Raw genomic sequence first — 18,202 nt, 5'->3', positions numbered from 1 at the left:
ACTTAGCTCATGAAAAATAACATTTTTTTACTCAGCAATTTTAAATTCTACGCCAATTTAACCAACGCACTTCCGTTTCCTTAATTATGTCCCTCATTTGCATCCTTTTATTACCAACTACAAAAGGCAAAACTTTTATCTCTTAGTGTGATAGTTTCCAAAATTATTAGTTTACCACCTATCTTTTATCTAAATCAGTAAAATAATTAGCGGGTCATATTTAAAAAACTAAATGTCATAATTACAAAGTTTGCCAATTACCTTGGCTAATTAATTGATAAATACCCCCACAAGATAGCTCATATAGCATTCATATTTTCCCCTTCAGCAAACCATCATGAAATTGAGTTGCAATGGTTGTCGTGTTCTTCGCAAAGGTTGTAGTGAAGACTGCATCATCAAGCCTTGCCTTGAGTGGATTAGTTCCCCAGAATCTCAAGGCAATGCCACCCTCTTCCTTGCCAAATTTTTTGGTCGAACCGGCTTCCTCAACCTTCTCGCCAATGGTTCTATTCAAAATGCCCCAGGTACTTAATTATCTATAATCCTTGTCATACTTTTAAACTAACTCAATGGTTGGTATATTAGTGAAAGTTTGAGATCTGAGAGTATATTCCTCTCAAAATATCAAATTCAAATCGCACTAAATTCTAACAATCTTTGTGTTAGATCAATCTGTATAGAATATTGCTTTGTTTTTAATGAACCTTCGCTAGTAAATGATGGGATTTATCTTCTTGGATTAGCCCAATGATTATGTTTGCATATCATGATTTAATTTTCAATCCATCTTCAAATATTTTCACAGATTATACATCAATTTCAATTTATATACTTTTTAATTTATAATAATAATTTAATTAAATTTGTGTGTTTTTGCACATAATTTCAGCTGTTTTTAGATCACTGTTGTACGAGGCTTCGGGTAGATTGGTGAATCCAACACATGGAGCACTTGGTTTATTTTGGACAGGAGAGTGGAGCCGATGTGAAGCTGCAGTTGAAGCTGTGCTAACTGGATCTGACATTAACAAAGCTATAGGTGATGATGAAAAGACATCATTGACTACTCTCATGGAAGAAAATCATGCTCTTCCTGTTCCAACAACCTATGACATACGACATGTGGCAAAAGGCACCAATGTGGACATCAAAGAGAAAACTCAATTCAAGAGAGTTGGACAAATTTTCAAAATCAAGCCACGAGGTGGTTTTGTCAACTCGGGAACACTTTTGAAATCGTTTTTAGAAAATACCAATGTAGAAACTATGGAGGCTTCGTCGGCAAATCAACTTGAGCCAAACGAAGCAGTTGAGACTCAAGTGAACTTAGAGCTCAGTCTCGGTTTCAATAGCAAATCAACTCAAGCAAAAGGAAAAAAATAGATTATTAATTTCCTTGTAATTCTGTTTTTTTATATATACAATGTAATTTGGATTTTATTTAGGAGGTATTTTTTAATTAGAGAGTGGAACAAATACCAGTAGTTGTGTTCCTTAATTTGAGTCTTCTTTTTTTTTTTTTGCCATATATGATAAGTGGTATTTTTATTTCTTTCTTTTCATGTTTCAATAATATCAAAACCAATATCTTAGAAAGTAGAACAAAATCCTGAAAATTTCGTTCCAACATTTTTTTACATTAATATTTCAATTTTTTTTTTATAAAAAGCAAAGACTACATCAGTAAAAAATGACGAAAATATATTCAATAAAGGTTTCTCAAAGTTTTCTCATCGAGAGAAAGAATATCTCAAAACTTTAAAATTATTTGTGAAAACCTAATTTTTTATTCATATATAAAAATTTCAAATTGACCATGATATTCAAATTTATATATATATTAGTTAAATTCAAATCAATTACTTTAAAGTTATGTATAAAATTTTACAAATTACGATTATTCAAGAATTTTAATTTACTTATAAATAAAAAATGATTTAAAACTACAAGAAGAAGAAAAAATTACTGAAGAGTAAAATATTAAATTTACAAGACAGATTCTAAATAATATGGATATGAAAATCATTAAAGGATATACAAAGTCACAATATATTAAGTATTTTTTACATATTAAGAAAATATAATAAATAAATAAATAAATTATAAAATCATTTTTATTCAGTATATTTGTATTTTTATTATCATAAATGCATAGTATAAAATAATAACTTAATAACAACTTGTAAAATACGTGTGCGCATACGCAGGGGTACGAATTATAATGCACTTTAATAAGAATTAAACAAACTGACACAACTGATCATTTTCCATCGTTTTAAAAAAAAAAATTTAAAATCAATTGATTAAAATTATAGAATTAATCTCGTACAAATGACGTAATGAGAGATAAACTAAATTGTGAATTTGTGATAGAATATTAAACTTGCAATTATTAATCCTTACTTTTTAATTTAAAAAATCTTGTAGTCATTATAACTTATAATTATTACAGCTGTAATTAAAATATGGGGAAATTACAGTCATCTCCTCTAATATATATTAAAATAGCACCCCGATTCTCTCTAACTTTAAATTATGCACTGATTTTTTTTCCGAAGTCTATTAAAATAATTGATATATGTATTCTTAGGGGAGGTTAATGCATATTAAGAAATTAAAAGGTGTGTCGATGTCATTTTAACAAATTTCAAAGGACAGCTTCCAAGAAATATATTTCATCCGCCTTGATGTCGAGGAAGAAAATATCTTCTAGATGATAGTTCTGTGAAACCCTAATAATGTCTTTGAGGTGGTTAGTTTAGACAGGAGATTTGATGTCGGGGGACATGCTCCACTTTAAAATAAGATGAAATGGGAGCATAAATTTCATACATTTTGATATTTTATCAATCACGACTCTTTGAAGTTATTCAAACATAAATTACTTTACATACAATTTATTTTTAATCATAATCAATTCACTCAAAATCAATTTTATCATCGCAGAACCAAACATGCACTTAACGTATGTTTGGTTTCAATTCTATAGGGGTGTAAAAGCACTTTTAGAGTGTAAAATTGAATATAAAATGAGTTTAACATGTTTGGTTCTATTAAAGTAGAATTCATCATGTCTCCAGATTTAGTTATACTTGAAGCTAGAATTTGAAGTTTCTGCCTCTAGAATTGATTCTGTGTGATTTTTACACTGAAATTTATTGTTCAACTCACTTTTACATAAATGTATCCAAACATAAATCAATCATGTTAAACTCAATTCTTTTAAAATAAATTCTATCAAACTCAATTATGCTAGAATCAATTTTGTCCACCGTTAATCGATACATACCCTTAGTGCATATTTATTTAGCTTTTAGAATAGGCAAAACAATTTTAGAGGTGTAGAATTATTTCTATCTCGAAAATTGATTCTACTTAAAGCTATAATTTGCAGCTTTTGTGCTTAAATGTTAGATTGAAATTTATTGTTAAACTAAATTTGTGCATAAAGTTATCCAAACATAAGCCACTTTAAATTCAATTCACCTTTAATCAAAATCAAATTTTCAAAATCAATTAGCTCAAAATCAAATTTTTTTCACAACATAACCATATATGTTTTCAATCTACATAAAAGACTTACCATTTGCATTCAATAATGATGATATCAAGCAACATTTAGTTGATATAAAGATCAACCAAAAGTCTAGCAAAATGGCCGATTACTTTATTTTTTATTTGGTCCTTCAATAGAAATAGTAGTACTTAATCTTTTTTTAACTTTAAAATATATTTTAGATCGTCAATATTCGAGATAATACCATAACAAAATATATTTTAAACCATCAATATTCGAGATAATACCATAACATTGACCATAAATTGTTTCTGTGACAATCAACCAAAATCCAAAATTCAGAGCAATAAAATATGATGAGTATGAGTTCCAAACTGTCCCCATCGATGTAGCAAATACACAAACCTAGATATCAGATACAACACAGATACGTCGATAACAATAATAATTTTAAGGGTTAATAGCTTTTTCGCCCTGCCATATAAGCGATATTTGAAAACCCCCCGTAAAAAAGAAACTTGCATGGATTCCCCTAACAGTTGAAGATTCTCTCATTTTTTACCTTCATCACATCCAATCACCAAAAAAGCTGACGCGACAGATAGTTTTTTATTTTTTTTCTAATAATGTGGATGGCCCATGTGGCTTTTTATTTTATTTATTTATTAATTTTAATGCTACATAAGCATTTTATATTATATTAATTGTTAGTTAATATGAGAAAATATATTATGACTTCAAAAATTTGTGGGAGGTGGGAATTGAACCCACAACCTTTCCTTCCCAGCATCAGCCGCCTACCCACTAGGTTGCTTGCTTCATTTTGTAATAAAATGCATTGAATTCGAATATGTTCTCTTTATTGCTCCATTTGTACATTCAAACGAATCCTTCTCATCTCTCCCTCCTTCACACACGCAGACGGTGGTTGAAATCACCATTGCGTCCCGTGCCCATCCAAATTCGTCACCTAAAATCCTGAATGAGGCTGCTGATCACTTCTTGAAGAATTAAAGAAAACCAACCTGCAACAAATTTCACTCCTAATGGCTCCCTGACAGAAGTTTTGCTAACTCAACATATTCATAACAACATCACACCAGTTCCACATCCAAAGGACAACCTGCACCAAACCGAAAAAACCATTCAAAATTCAAACATTTCACGATAGCTTAGTCCATCCACATAATCAACCCACATCTAAACTGATCCTAATCGTTTCTGACTAAACATCCCTTAATATATCACAATCCATACAATACACAAAGCCTTGCAATTCTTGCATCTTCATTGATCAACTGCATTATCATTACGTATAATCTTCACATCAATCTACAAGTCTTGCAATTCTTTAACTCTTCATAATCTTCATCTTAAATAATCCGAGTCTTTGAACCATCAATCACCACGCCATACATCGTCTCCGATCTGTAACAAATCAACAACAATATTCAATCATCGCACCTTCATCATTAATCTACAAAAGGGCCCCAATCACTGCGAACTAACAACAACAACGATTCAAGAAGAACGAAAGAATCTTAGGCGCAGAGAACGAAAAAGACGAGGAAGATATATCAGACACTTAATATTACCTCACTTCTCAAGATTTGCGAATTTCTTGATCCATCTTCGAGTGCTACAACATTGCACCGGAACAAATCGTCGTTCCGTAGGTTGGTCATCTCAAACCTCCATCAATTATTCCTCTTTTTTGCTTGTTCTTGATACCACTGCGTAGCTTCATACTCTAAACGTGCTTCCCCCAAGGTCTTGTGGTCCAATTCATCACAAGGACCATTTAATTTTAGTTGGCTTAATTGCAATTTTGGTCCCCCTATTATTCATTTTTTGGGGTTTTGGTCCCCCTATTTTAAAATCCGGAATTTTAGTCCATTTATTTTAGTTTTTTGAGGATTTTGGTCCCTTTGCAAATTCGAAGGCAATTTTTAATGAAATAGAACTCACATAGATGAGATGTTCAACATGAATCTTAAATAAAATTAGTTTTTTTTTAATAGTTCACTGTTGAACTAACAATGACTCATCATCAATGTGAGCGTCATTTCCTTTAAAATTGCCTTCGAATTTGGAGGGGGGCCAAAATCCTCAAAAACTAAAATATAGGGACTAAAATTCCAGATTTTAAAATAAGGGGACCAAAACCCAAAAAAAGGAATAATAGGGGGACCAAAATTGCAATTAAGCCATTTTAGTTTGTGTTAGATCTAAGGTCCATCTTTTGTTTAGATTTAGAGATGTGTGGGGTGAGGTGATTGAGACGGAGAGGAGATGATTGAGAGTGAAGAGAGGAGGTTTGCGGTGGTGCGAGAAAGAGGATGTGATCGGAGACGCCGCGATGATTCCGTCCGCCGTCTCCGTGTGTGAAGGAGGGAGAGATGAGAAGGATTCACTTAAATGTGCAAATGGAACAATAAAGAGAACATATTCGAATTTAATGCATTTTATTACAAAATGAAGCAAGCAGCCTAGTGGATAGGGTGTTGGTGTTGGGAAGGAAAGGTTGTGGGTTCAATTCCTACCTCCCACAAATTTTATATATTTTCAAAATTGTCGTGTAAAATAGCTCATCATCCATACATCTTTTTTTTTAAATTTCATCATCCATACACCTTATATCATCTATAATATATAGGACAAATAACAACGTTTAAAACACTTTCTGAATGAGTCACCTGGCTTTGTACTTGTTCTGAGTTCTTTGCCACTCCTCCCTTACTTAACTCTCTTTTGAATAAAGATTTTAAAAGCATTTTCTTCTAACGTTTTATCGGTTAAATATTTATTTTTTGTATATTTAAAATGATGAAATTGTTGGTTTAATTATAGAACTGTCCATATGCATCTAACATTTATTTGTCATCTATAAATGTTAAACCATTTCAAGAACTAAACAAAATTGTCTATATATACAATGAAGTAGGAAAACTAAAGTAAACCAAAACAAAACGAAAACTCATACATAATAGCAAATTATTACTTTTAGCAAATACTAACAAAAAGATTAGACTTTAAGCAAAGCAACAAATGCTATAGCTCTTATTTATTTTAACAAAGGAAATGTTGGAACTGCAAAGGAAGTCCTCTTCACAAACCTCCCTTTCATTCTTGGTCTCTTCTCTGCATTCAATTTCCTTACCTCGTACCTTATTTTCTTCGAAAACAACCTTGTTCTTCTCTTCTCTCTATATCTTGAAACCCTTGCCTCTCTACCTCCATCCACCATTACTGGATTACATCCATATCCGCCTAATTCACCATACGGATATTGAACCTCCGTTCCATAAATTCCCTAATAAAAATCAATCAAAAACACAACAGTTAAGCTTCTCAATCATTTACATTTTCTCTCGTATTTGAATCCAACATAAAAATGTTATGTCGATGGTTTTAGAATACAAGACCATCGACATGATTTTCAACACGAAAGTATTCAAATCTATTCGAATGAACATATTAATAAGAAAAATTAAGAGTTAGAAACTTTACCATGCAATCAGGCCATATCTCATCAACATCCAAATTAGGCTTATCACCATTAGTCCATGGACATTTTTGTCCATCCCATGCAATGATTACGGCATCATAATCTAGTTGCAAAGACATTTTCCTTTTCCCCTTATTACAATTTTCATTTTGTTCTATATCCAAACCAACCTTCTCCTTCACCTCTTCACACGTTTCATAATCAAAATTCAACTCAAATGAAGATTCTTTTCCTATATCAATTATATTACTATCTCCCTCAACAACTTCACGAATCTCTTCGCCTTCTTCCTTCACTTTCCCACTACACTCCCATTCCTCATCCTCATGCTTCGCATCAATCAATCCGAGCTCTTCCATCCCCATACACTCGTTATCTAATCCCCTACCCAATAAACTCTCGACATCGGCCGCAAATTCAGCTAATTCAATATCAGACGGAAGTAGCCCCATCTCATAATTACTATCACCTCCCAATTGTACCATTCTTTCGCTCCTATCAGAAGCGAAAGCAGAAACACCTGGTACCACCGCTCCTAGTCCTCCTTCAGTTGAACCAACCGAAGGAGAACTAGTACATAATTCACCAACAAAAGGATCGAAAATCGGTACCCTATAAAGCAACTGCTCCTCATTCTCTTCGTTCGATCCCGAATGAACTTCATCAAATCCCAATTCCGGCACAAGATGAAACGGGTTATTAACATTAACATCAACATTAACATTAGCATTATTCTTCTGTTTCCCTTGTCTCGGAGTTCTAGCTTTCTTGGTAAAACCGGAAAACGGACCAGAATTGATGGATCCATTATTATCACCTCCGGCGGATTTATACGAAGCTGTTTTCAAACGAACTCTCTCATGTCTTCTCGCCAGCGAATTAGCAGAATGAACCGAAGAATCACAACCTTGACAAAGAAAAGCATCATCTGCAGCACAATACCAACGTGCTCTCTTTGTTATGCAACTGTCACAAGCTCTAGCGGTTTTGCCTCCAACCGCTTTTGCTACGGTTTCACTAGAACAAGTCATCACAATAACAATAACAATAATAATAGTAATTCACAAAAACTGAAACTAAAGATTTTCTTTATTTTTTGGTATGAAGAAAGTGAAGAGAAAAGTGGAAAAGAGAGTGGTAGTGACCCACAAGAAGCGCTTTTGCAGTGTGTATTTAAAAAAAGCTAAAGATAGTTTGGATTTGAACTTTTTGAGAGATAAAAGGATTAGTGGGGTCCATAATGAAATTGAATTTATCTTATCTAAATTTTGATTGGTTGAATATTTAAAGTTGATCCTAATCTATCAACTCTCATTGGTTGAGTTTCTAATCATATGGATTTCTAGTGGTGGCCCAGATGGTTGTGGTTGGATCAGATTCTTGGATTGGAAAAATTGGGAAATTGAAAATTTTGAGTGAGACATTTTTGTTGGGGTGTTTTGTTTCAGCGTCTTACGTGGGTAAGAGTCAGTGACTTTTGTTCTATGGTTTCTAATGCTAATCTTTTTTTTTTTTCTTTTCCACTTGCTTTTGGTTTTGGCATTTTACCAATTATTTCTGCTTCATCTTTTTGTGACAGTGTAACCAATGTTGTAATGCCAGCTAAAATTTGCTATTAGTTTGATTCGGCTTTTGTTGATATGGATTATGTGATTTTTATATGGGGAGATAAATATATACTTGAGTCCAAATTTTGATTCATCTTGAAGTATCCATTTGGAGTGATTAGTTGGGTATGGATTGGGCAGTTTCCACTAGGCAGTAGAAGACGTTTGCCTAGTTGGAGAGATGTCATTTATGAGTGAATTTGTAAGTTACTACTTATTAAGATAAAATGGGACCTATACATGTTCCATAAGTTGTATATCATGTCGTATATGAGAGTAGTTCCATAAAATTGAATTTGAGTATTTAAGTTTTTATTTTCTATAATTTTTATTTAAACATCATTTTTCTTAATTTATTAAATTAATATTATGTTTAGTTTATATTTAATCTGTGTATTAGTCATTTTATAAATTTAAAAATAAAGTTTTGTTGACGAGACAAAGAATTGTATATTCCGACTAAAATTAACCGGTAAGGTTAATTACTGAGCCATAAAATAATACGATCAGACGAGATCAACACTTTTCTCTTGTTGAAATACGTCTTAAAACCTTTGTTGATGAAGAGAAAGAAAATATGTTCTGAGATTATTAAAAAATCAGAAAGTCGAAAAATAATCTTGTCCGAGCGATTTATCGATATCGGATTCGGTCATGTCAGTTCATGGATCCATTAATTAATATTAGAATATTTTATATTAATTCAGAGATCATATAAATTAATATAAAAAATATTTATAATAGTTTAAAAGATATTATAAGATATAAATTTATAATAGTCCAAAAGATATTATAAGATATTTATAATATTTGAGAGATATTATAAGATTATAATAATATTTTTTTATTCTAACAATTAAGGAGATAGTTTTTGGGATTTGTTATGGATTTGTTGGATTTTGGCTATTATAAATATGTATCTCTTATGTTATTATAGTGTGACAATCTTAGAGCTTACAACAACAAGGGAGAAATAAGAGTTTAGGGAATTCCAAGGAAAACGTAGCCAGACAAAAGTTTTTGGAAAACCTTTGGAGTTATCTAAAAGGATTGGGAAATATTTCTAAATATCTTGGGTTTGAGTGATTCTTATATTGAGAGTTGGAGAGGTTGAGAAACACCTGGGTAGAAAATAAGGTTTGTTTTTTGAAAACTACGAAGTCTATTTTCTTGTAACTCATCTATAATCTCTTGCAACAACTTTCTAAGTATAACGAATTCGAGAGTTGCTCCCCCCCCAGAGTAGATCATTTGAATAAACTGGTTAAGCAAGCATTTGTCATTTTATCTCCTTATTCTATTCTATTATCTGTGTACGAATTATTATTGTTGTAGACCATTTATTTTGGTAGCTACTATTCTTTGTCTCACAAATTGATATTGATTTTTGTCGTAATTCACAACAAGATTCACAACTAGTGGTGTAGTGAGCGCGGAGTAAAGAGGCATTGTTTACAAGTGAGCACCATAGTTAGTAGATGGAAGATCGAGAAATTTTTCGGTAACAAAGACTTAGGGTTGTGGAAAATTAAGATGCAAGCAATTTTATGTCAAACAAGTGTATCGATGCTTTGAAGAGTTAAACAATGATGCTTGCAGGGCTTACATAGGTACAGAAGACCGAGATGTTGGATAAGGCTATGAGTGCCATTATCTTGTGCCTCGGGGATAAAGTTCTAAGAGAAGTCGCCAGGGAGAAAACTGTGGTTTCTATGTGAGTAAAACTTGAATCATTATATATGACAAAGTCTTTGGCTCACAAGTTGTATCTGAAACAATAACTCTATTCATTCTGAATGATGAAGAACAAATCCATAGTTGAGCAGCTTACAGAATTTCACAAGATTATCGATGATCTTGAGAATATTGAAATGAAGATTGACGATGAGGACAAGGCTTTTCTCCTGTTGAGTTCATTATCCAGATCCTTTGAGCACTTTAAGGATTCCCTTATTTATGGTAAGGAAGATACTATTACTTTGGACGAAGTCCAGACTGCGGTGAAATCTAAATAATTTTCAAAGTCGAAAGATTTAAAGATTGAAGATAGTGGTGAAGGCTTAAATGTGTTAAGAGGAGGAGATGAGCGTAAAGGGATGTCCAAATCAAAGAGGAATGAAAAGTCAAAGGTAAAATGTTTTAATTGTCAAAAAATCGGTCACTCTAAAAGGGATTATCCTGAGAGAAAGGTCAATGCAGATTCTATCCAAGCTGCAGTTGCCTTGGTGAGGAAAGTTATGAAGATGCCAAAGCACTAGTAGTATCAAGTTTAGAAACTGAAGATAGTTGGGTCATTGAATCAGGTTTCTCTTATCACATGTGTTCAAGAATAAAATACTTTGAAACTTTGAAGATGGTGCAAGGTAGAGTAGTTCGCCTTGGTGATAATAAAGCATGTAAGGTTCATGGTATTGGTACAGTCAGATTTAAAATGTTTGATGATCGTGAACTTCTTATTCACAATGTGATGTATGTTCCATAACTCAAGCAAAATTTATTATCTATAAGTATATTTGATGGTATAGGATATTGTATTAGCCTTGAACATGAAGTGTTAAAGAGTTGTGTGATATATTGATTATTTCTAAAGAGTCTAAAATATGTGGTCTATATTTTTTAGAAGGTTCAAATGTTGTTATTCACTCATTGTTAACTAGTGGAGGATTTCATGACAAGGAAGAACTATGGTATTTGAGTTTAAGGCGTTATGAATGTCTTGAGAAAGTTTCAGAGGAGTATAATGAATTTTGAAAAAAATCAAGAGATAAAAATGCAAGTTACCGCTGAGTTGTTATTGAGTTTTTTACGAAGAGCTGAGGTTAAAACAACTTACTTGTTTGGTAGATAGTTTCTTCAAAGGAAGAATGACAAAAACCAAGGGAGAAACCTGATAGAAACTATAACGGAGAAAAATCAGTTTAAGGGGGACTTTCCTACTATAGATACTAGTAGTAGTGAGGGAACAGTTACAGAGATCTCTGATTATCATTTGACTCATGATAAGGTAAGGAGGGTTATTGTAGCATCTCAAAGGGATGATAATGCTAGCCTTGGATATTATGTTTTTAATGTGGTTGAAGGATTGCAAAATAAAAGAAGAAAAACCTTCAAGGAGGCATTTGAAAATATGTGGTGTCAAGAGTGGTTGAAAAATCATACTTGTAGGCTTTTTAAATCACCTAGCCAGAAAAAGGTAATTGGAAATAAGTGGATGCAAGTGGCGAAATCTAGATTCAAGGGTTGTTTGAATTTGATCAAGGTTATTGATTAGAGTTTTGACCTGGTAGAGAGCACTTATGTTGTTGATGGTTAAATTGGTATCAAAACGGTTTAAATTCAAGGTGTAGATTGTTGAAATATGCCTTACAACCCTTATTGATGAAGAGAAAGAAAACATGTTTCGAGATTGTCGTGGTGAAAAATCGGGAGAGACACCAGATGCATTTTTATGGGCTCGGGCTCAAAAAATGATTTTTTGTTTTTGGGTCACGACCAAACTTTTTATTGTTTCCAAAGCAGTAAAAGGGAAAAGGTTGCACAAACCTTAAAAGATATGCAATGCAAATAATATAAAATTAAAAGCAATGCAAGTGGGAGAGATTCCGGGTAAGGGGTTGGTTATACGAAGGGAAGGTATTAGCACCCTACGTATCTATAGTACTCTATAAGATCCTTTGTTACACTTGTTTGTTTATTTCTTGCTATGTTATTGGGAAAGTTTCTCCTTTGTGAGATAGGTGGGGACCTAAATGGGTTGTTTGATTATGCTCGCAAAGATTATCGCAATCTTCTGCATACATATCCCTTAGAGGGAATCAGAGCACCTGTAGCTCGTGGTCTACGGGAAGCTAAGGTTTGAGTGGTTTGAGGGAGATAGAAGTATGCTCGCCAAGGATAAGACCTTGTGCCTACGTATTCTCAAAAGGATGTTGAGAAAGTCAGAGCAATCGTAGTTCCCACTTATGCTAGTGGAAGCAAAGGATAAGAGACAAATGTCATCTCAATGATCGATGTATCTAATATATTTCATCACATACATCTGTTGATTTTGTTTGAATCTTTTCATTATAAGACCTGGGCTGTGCCACTTATGGTTCTTAGAATGATAAAGATGTTTTGTTTAGCTAGTCTTGTGGCAAAAAGTATGATTAGCCAGCCTTGTGGCAAAAAGTTTAATTAGCCAGCCTTGTGGCAAAAAGTTTGACGAGCCAGCCGTGTGGCAAAAAGTTTGATTGTGATGATATAGAAGAGATACTCCTGTCATAGAGATGATAAATGTCTAATCTCCTAGGGTATTTGATTGTGATATGGGGATGCTTTTAAGAAGCCCGTGGGTCCTTGTACGAAGTCCAAGAGGAGGCTATTCGAGGGTCCTTGCATTGTAAGCCCAATAGGAGGCTATGGGAGGGAAAATCGAGGGTCCTTGCATTGTAAGCCCAAGAGGAGGCTATGGGAGGCACAGTCGTTTGTATGAAGCCCGAGAGGAGGCATGGTATAGTTGGTTTGAGATCTTAGAGCGATTTCACCGGGAAACCATACTCTATGTCCTAACCTAGCTAAGAGAAATTCTTTGCACGAAGCCCAATAGGAGGCTATGGGGAACCTAGTGTTGTACTAAGTTGAACAAGCATATAACATGAACAAGTATATGAACAAGTATGAACAAGTATATGAACAAGTATATATGACAAAGTGTGTGTGTGTACGTTGGAGTTTATGAAGGAAATATACCTTTAAGGATGAACGGTTTATCAAACAAGGTTATGTACACGGGAGTGGGGCTTAGACTCAAGGAGAGATCCAGTAAGTTTTGATTTTAGGTTTCTTACAGATTGAAAGAAAGAAAAACCTAATTTTTGATTTGTATTTAAAGGTTTAAATCAAATCGATCAGGGTATAAAAAGATAGGCGTATATACAAAGAAAGACCTAATTTTATACAAGGGAGTGGAACTTATACCTTAAGGGATGCCCATTGTTTGTTGTTTTGAAAAAAAATAGTTGAATGATTTATTAAAAGAGGCAAGGTTTTGTTGTTTGAAAACTTTGATCGTTTGTTTAATCGAGGATTGAAAAATAGTTTGAAAATTGACAAAAGTCAACTTAATTAAGGTAAGGACAAATCCTATGCCTAATTAAGACCTAAGTGATTAGGGTTTGATTACAAAATATTTACAAGAGATTAGGTTTTGAAAAAAAACTATTTTTAAAGTATTAAAAAAAACACTTAAAAACAAGTCTTTTTAAACCTAATAAAAATATATTAAATAAATATTATTTTTGTGATTTTTTTGGATATTCATAAAATACATATATTAAATGAGAAGTGTGCAAAAAATCAATTAAAAATGAATTAATTTGTTATGTTAAATGATTGGTTAAAGTTGCAAAGAAAATGAATGAAAAAAAGTGTTAAAAAAGAAGGTTTTGGTCCCATAGGGACTTGAACTCGTGACCTGAGGTCACTACTCAAAACAAAAGCCAACTGAGCCACGCTAGTGGCTTGTAATACATACGCGTTCAGTGTAATATATTTTAAAACGAGAGTTCAAACTTCCTGAACAAAAAATGGCGCCAAGAACACAATCCCATTTGAATTTTGAAAATCCTCAAATCTGTATTGTTTTGATCAAGTGAATAGCCTATCTTGCTCGATTTTTCACAAGGAACATGATGGTGCCCTTTAATTTCATTTATTTTCACTCTAAGATCATTAATTTTCGGATGAACACGAAGAACCCTAATTTCTGAGATTGATCATGGAATCATGTATGGTTGATGAATTGTGAAATTGATTGAGGGTTATTGTTCAGTGATGGTGCAGAAACATGATAGCATAGCCACATTTTATTTATGATGCATGAAAGATAGAGTTTGAAGTTCAAAACTTACCTCTCAAAAAGTGAGGATCGAATTCTGCAAAAGAGTGTTTCCAGAAGTTGTTTCTTGATCTGGACAGCTTCAATGATGATTATGGAACATGTATGAATGCTTGGAATGGATTGAATTCACCTGGATCAAGCCATGGTACCCGATCTGCAGTTCCTTGGAGTGAGAGTCGAATTTGATGATTCTGATATTACAGGTCATGGATGATGATTGGGATAGCTCATATGTGATATATGGATGGTGTTTGAAGTGCTAGTTTGGACAGATATGAGCTGGATCATGAACTGAGATGTTAAGGCTCACTTTGTACAAATATGGAGGTTGATGAGTGATTCTGAGTTTTGGGTGTTTTTGAGAGGTTTGAATGGATCAAACAACTTCCATATGATGTTTAGGAAGTGTTAGAAGCATCACTTTGTTCAGAACTTCAAAGGTTTGGAAATTGGTATTTCTACCTCCTTTGAAAACTATGAAACTTGTAATTTAAGAAAGAAGAGAGAACAAATGCTTTGGAATGTTTTTGGTGTGATTTTGAACCTCTATTTATAGGGCAAGAAATATGATGACAAGGCTTAGCAAGTTGAGTTTGCAATTATGAACTTGGCTTAAAAGATAGAATGGAATCTTACCATTAAATGCATTAGGTTAAAAATGTTAACCATAGTTAAAAATCTCAAATGCTTCTTATCTCCTTCCAATATTATCTCAAGAGGTAAATATCTTGCATTTATCACTTGTTTATGTCATTGCTTGCATCATACTCCAAAAAGTGTTCATACTTTGTGAAAAAATGGTTTGAAATTTAAGCTTAAGGACCTCTAATGACAAATTCCAAAACCCTAACTCCACTCAATATTTTTTCATGCTCTTGGACATTTTGGAAAGACCTTGGTATGTACTTAAATTCATTAGTTAAAAGTTTCCTCAAGATCCCTAAGGAAATTGGTGAAAAAGACCCATAAAGTTTGAAGAAAACTATGTCTTTTTGTGAATTTTGCAAAAGGTACCAACTTTGAAGCTCCATATCTCTTAAATGGTTGATCTTTTGCCAAAAAATTATTTGTGAAAAAGTTGTTCATTGGATCAAAATATACAACTTTGATGTTGGAAGTTTTTTTCAGTTTGTACTTGAAATTTTGAGATATTCCCTTCCAAAGTTTGAAAAAAAACCCTTGAAAACACTTAGAAAAATTTTCTAAGTATGAAAAGTCAAACTTTGATTTTTTTATTCTTGATTGATTTTCTTGATTTTTCTTGATCAAATGACTTCAAATATCATATATTGATGATTCAAATCTTCAAAATTCCATGGTTGACCAAAAATCCAAAAAGTCAAAGTACAATTGACTTTTTTCAAGTGAATCGCGTTTCTGGAGATTTCAGGTGAATCAAGCTATCCTCATCAAATGAATGATATGAATGGATTATATTGATGTATTAGACGACCTTGAGTTATGGTTTGAATTGTGGAACCATGTCCTGATTAAAAGTCAACTTTCCAGGTGAATTAGGTTAAAAAACCTAATTGTGGGCCAGATAAAATTGATGACTGTGGCTCTTGAATTGAAGTTAACTTTACATTGTATATTTACATAGGGATTATTTGAATATGATTAGGCCATTTGAAAAATGTCCTGGGGTTTTTGAGGGTTTCCCAAATGTGGGCCCTGATTTCAGTCCTTGATAGGTTCAAAACCCTAGTCCGATGACTTGAAATTTCACTGTTGATCAATCCTTGTGTGGGAGATGTCTTGAGCCAATAGATTAGGTCAAGATGATGTATTTGGGGTTCTTGAGGTCATGTCCCAATCCATTAGGTCAAATCCTGAGCAAAAGTCAGGAGTATGTTGTTTTCAGTCAAAACCCTAATCTGGTTGATTCGAAGCTTTTGAGCTTGTTGAAATGAATCTTTGAGAACCAAATTTTTATTGTTGATGAAGACGGTTCATTTGAGATGAAGGAAGAACAAAACCCTAATTGATTGCAACTTGTAATCATGAGTGTTTCCTGATTAAATCCTGCTGAGCACAAGTAGCAAACACAAGCTATGCAATTTGTTAGTGATGCAAATGATGCACATGAAGATGATATGAGGTAGTATCTTAGGTCAAAAATTGGGGTATGAAAGAGATTTCCAAAAAAAATTAAAAAGCCGAAAATTAATATTGTCAGAGCGATTTACGGGTATCGGATTTGGTGGGTTCAGTTCATTGATCCATTCATTAATATTATAATATTTTATATTAATTTAGAGATCAAATAAATTAATATAAAAAATATTATAAGATATTTTTAATACTCTAAAAGATATTATAAGATATATTTATAATATTTTAAAAGATATTATAAGATATATATTTACTAGTCTAAGAGATATTATAAGATATTTATAATATTTGATATATATATTATAAGATTATAATAATATCTTTTATTCTAACAATTAAGGAGATAGTATTTGGGATTCGTTATGGGTTTGTTGGATTTTGGATATTTTAAATATGCATCTCTTCTGTTATTATAGTGTGACAATCTTAGAGCTTACAACAACATGGGAGAAATAAGGATTTAGGGAATTCCAAGGGAAAACTTAGAAAGACAAAAGTTTTTGGGAAACCTTTGGAGTTATCTAAGGGGATTGAGAAATACTTATGAACTTATTGGATTTGAGTGATTCTTATATTAAGAGTTGGAGAGGTTGGTAAACACTTGGGTAGAAAATAGGGTTTGTTCTTTAGGAACTGCGAAGGCTATTTTCTTGTGACTCATTTGTAATCCCTTGTAACAACTTTATGAGGATAGTGAATTGAAGAGCTTCTCTCTTCCCCAGAGTAGATTGTTTGATCGAACTGGATAAACAAACATTCGCCTTTTTGCTTGCCTTATTTTGTTATATTATTTGTGTACATATTATTATTGTTGTTGACCATTTATTTTGGTTGTACAAATCTTTGTCTCACAAATTGATATTGAATTTTGTTGTAATTCACAACAAGATTCAATACATCTCTATTAAGCATTTCATTCCTATGAGCTTCATGCTTGAGGGGATGTGTATCATTCAGATGTTTTTCTTAGGTTTGCTCAGTCAAAAGTAAAATGAGATCACCCAAGAATAGTACGAGCCTGTACATACCCATAAACTTGGACAGATTTATACAAGGACTTAGATAATCCACACCATTCAAACAAAATAATAACTACTCAATTAAATCAGTGTTGGGGGGGAATTTGAAAGCCCAACGGAGACGAAAAACAAGCCAATCTAGAGAAATCATATTGCATAAAGAAGTGTTGGACAGACTCAGAAGAGGAATGGTAGAAGGAGTAAATAGAGTCTAACTTCATACCTTTCCTTTGGCGATTTGTATTTGTTAGAAGAATGTGTTTCCCATGCTTCCAAAAGGAAAGTTTTGATTCGAGATGCGAGTGGGAGTGTCATAGCTTCTTCCAGAGGTTCTGAAAGGGAAGACTCGATAGGCCAGGCTTCTTGGTTATCTTCTCTTGGTATAGAGTGTGATATGTGGATTTAACCGAATATCCCCCATACTTTTCGCCAAGCCAAATTAGCTCACCAACGTGCCCTATGAAATGAGAGGGGAACGGTGAGAACTTAGGAAGCCTCTATAGGGCCGAAACAAGAATGCACCATCTTATTTCTCCAGCAATTGAGATAAAA

General features: G+C 33.0%; 2 protein-coding genes across 2 annotated transcripts; one reads left to right on the top strand and one right to left on the bottom strand.

The window, feature by feature from the left end:
* The first annotated feature begins 320 nt into the window (after window positions 1-320).
* On the top strand, window positions 321-1,465 carry LOC131609975 (LOB domain-containing protein 42-like). Its single transcript, XM_058881823.1, has 2 exons — window positions 321-527; window positions 893-1,465. The coding sequence occupies exons 1-2, from the start codon at window positions 338-340 to the stop codon at window positions 1,384-1,386; spliced, it is 684 nt and encodes a 227-aa protein (XP_058737806.1). The 5' UTR covers window positions 321-337; the 3' UTR covers window positions 1,387-1,465.
* A 5,010-nt stretch (window positions 1,466-6,475) lies between these two features.
* On the bottom strand, window positions 6,476-8,209 carry LOC131642678 (zinc finger protein CONSTANS-LIKE 16-like). The gene is made up of 2 exons (XM_058912899.1): window positions 7,031-8,209; window positions 6,476-6,833 (listed from the first exon to the last, which is right to left on the bottom strand). The coding sequence occupies exons 1-2, from the start codon at window positions 8,057-8,059 to the stop codon at window positions 6,585-6,587; spliced, it is 1,278 nt and encodes a 425-aa protein (XP_058768882.1). The 5' UTR covers window positions 8,060-8,209; the 3' UTR covers window positions 6,476-6,584.
* Window positions 8,210-18,202: the final 9,993 nt, after the last annotated feature.

Source organism: Vicia villosa, linkage group LG1, assembly GCF_029867415.1.
Source record: "Vicia villosa cultivar HV-30 ecotype Madison, WI linkage group LG1, Vvil1.0, whole genome shotgun sequence".
Taxonomy (NCBI): domain Eukaryota; kingdom Viridiplantae; phylum Streptophyta; class Magnoliopsida; order Fabales; family Fabaceae; genus Vicia; species Vicia villosa.
The sequence above is the reverse complement of the archived record's forward strand: the minus strand, read 5'-3'. Positions and strand labels throughout refer to the sequence as shown.

What these genes read in the sequence shown, in the direction of transcription:
- LOC131609975 (XM_058881823.1), top strand. Translation starts at nt 338, where the DNA reads ATGAAATTGAGTTGCAATGGTTGTCGTGTTCTTCGCAAAGGTTGTAGT. An exon ending in TTCTATTCAAAATGCCCCAG is followed by an intron (nt 528 to 892) that starts GTACTTAATTAT and finishes ACATAATTTCAG; the next exon opens with CTGTTTTTAGATCACTGTTG.
- LOC131642678 (XM_058912899.1), bottom strand. Translation starts at nt 8,059, where the DNA reads ATGACTTGTTCTAGTGAAACCGTAGCAAAAGCGGTTGGAGGCAAAACC. An exon ending in AGATATGGCCTGATTGCATG is followed by an intron (nt 6,834 to 7,030) that starts GTAAAGTTTCTA and finishes GATTTTTATTAG; the next exon opens with GGAATTTATGGAACGGAGGT.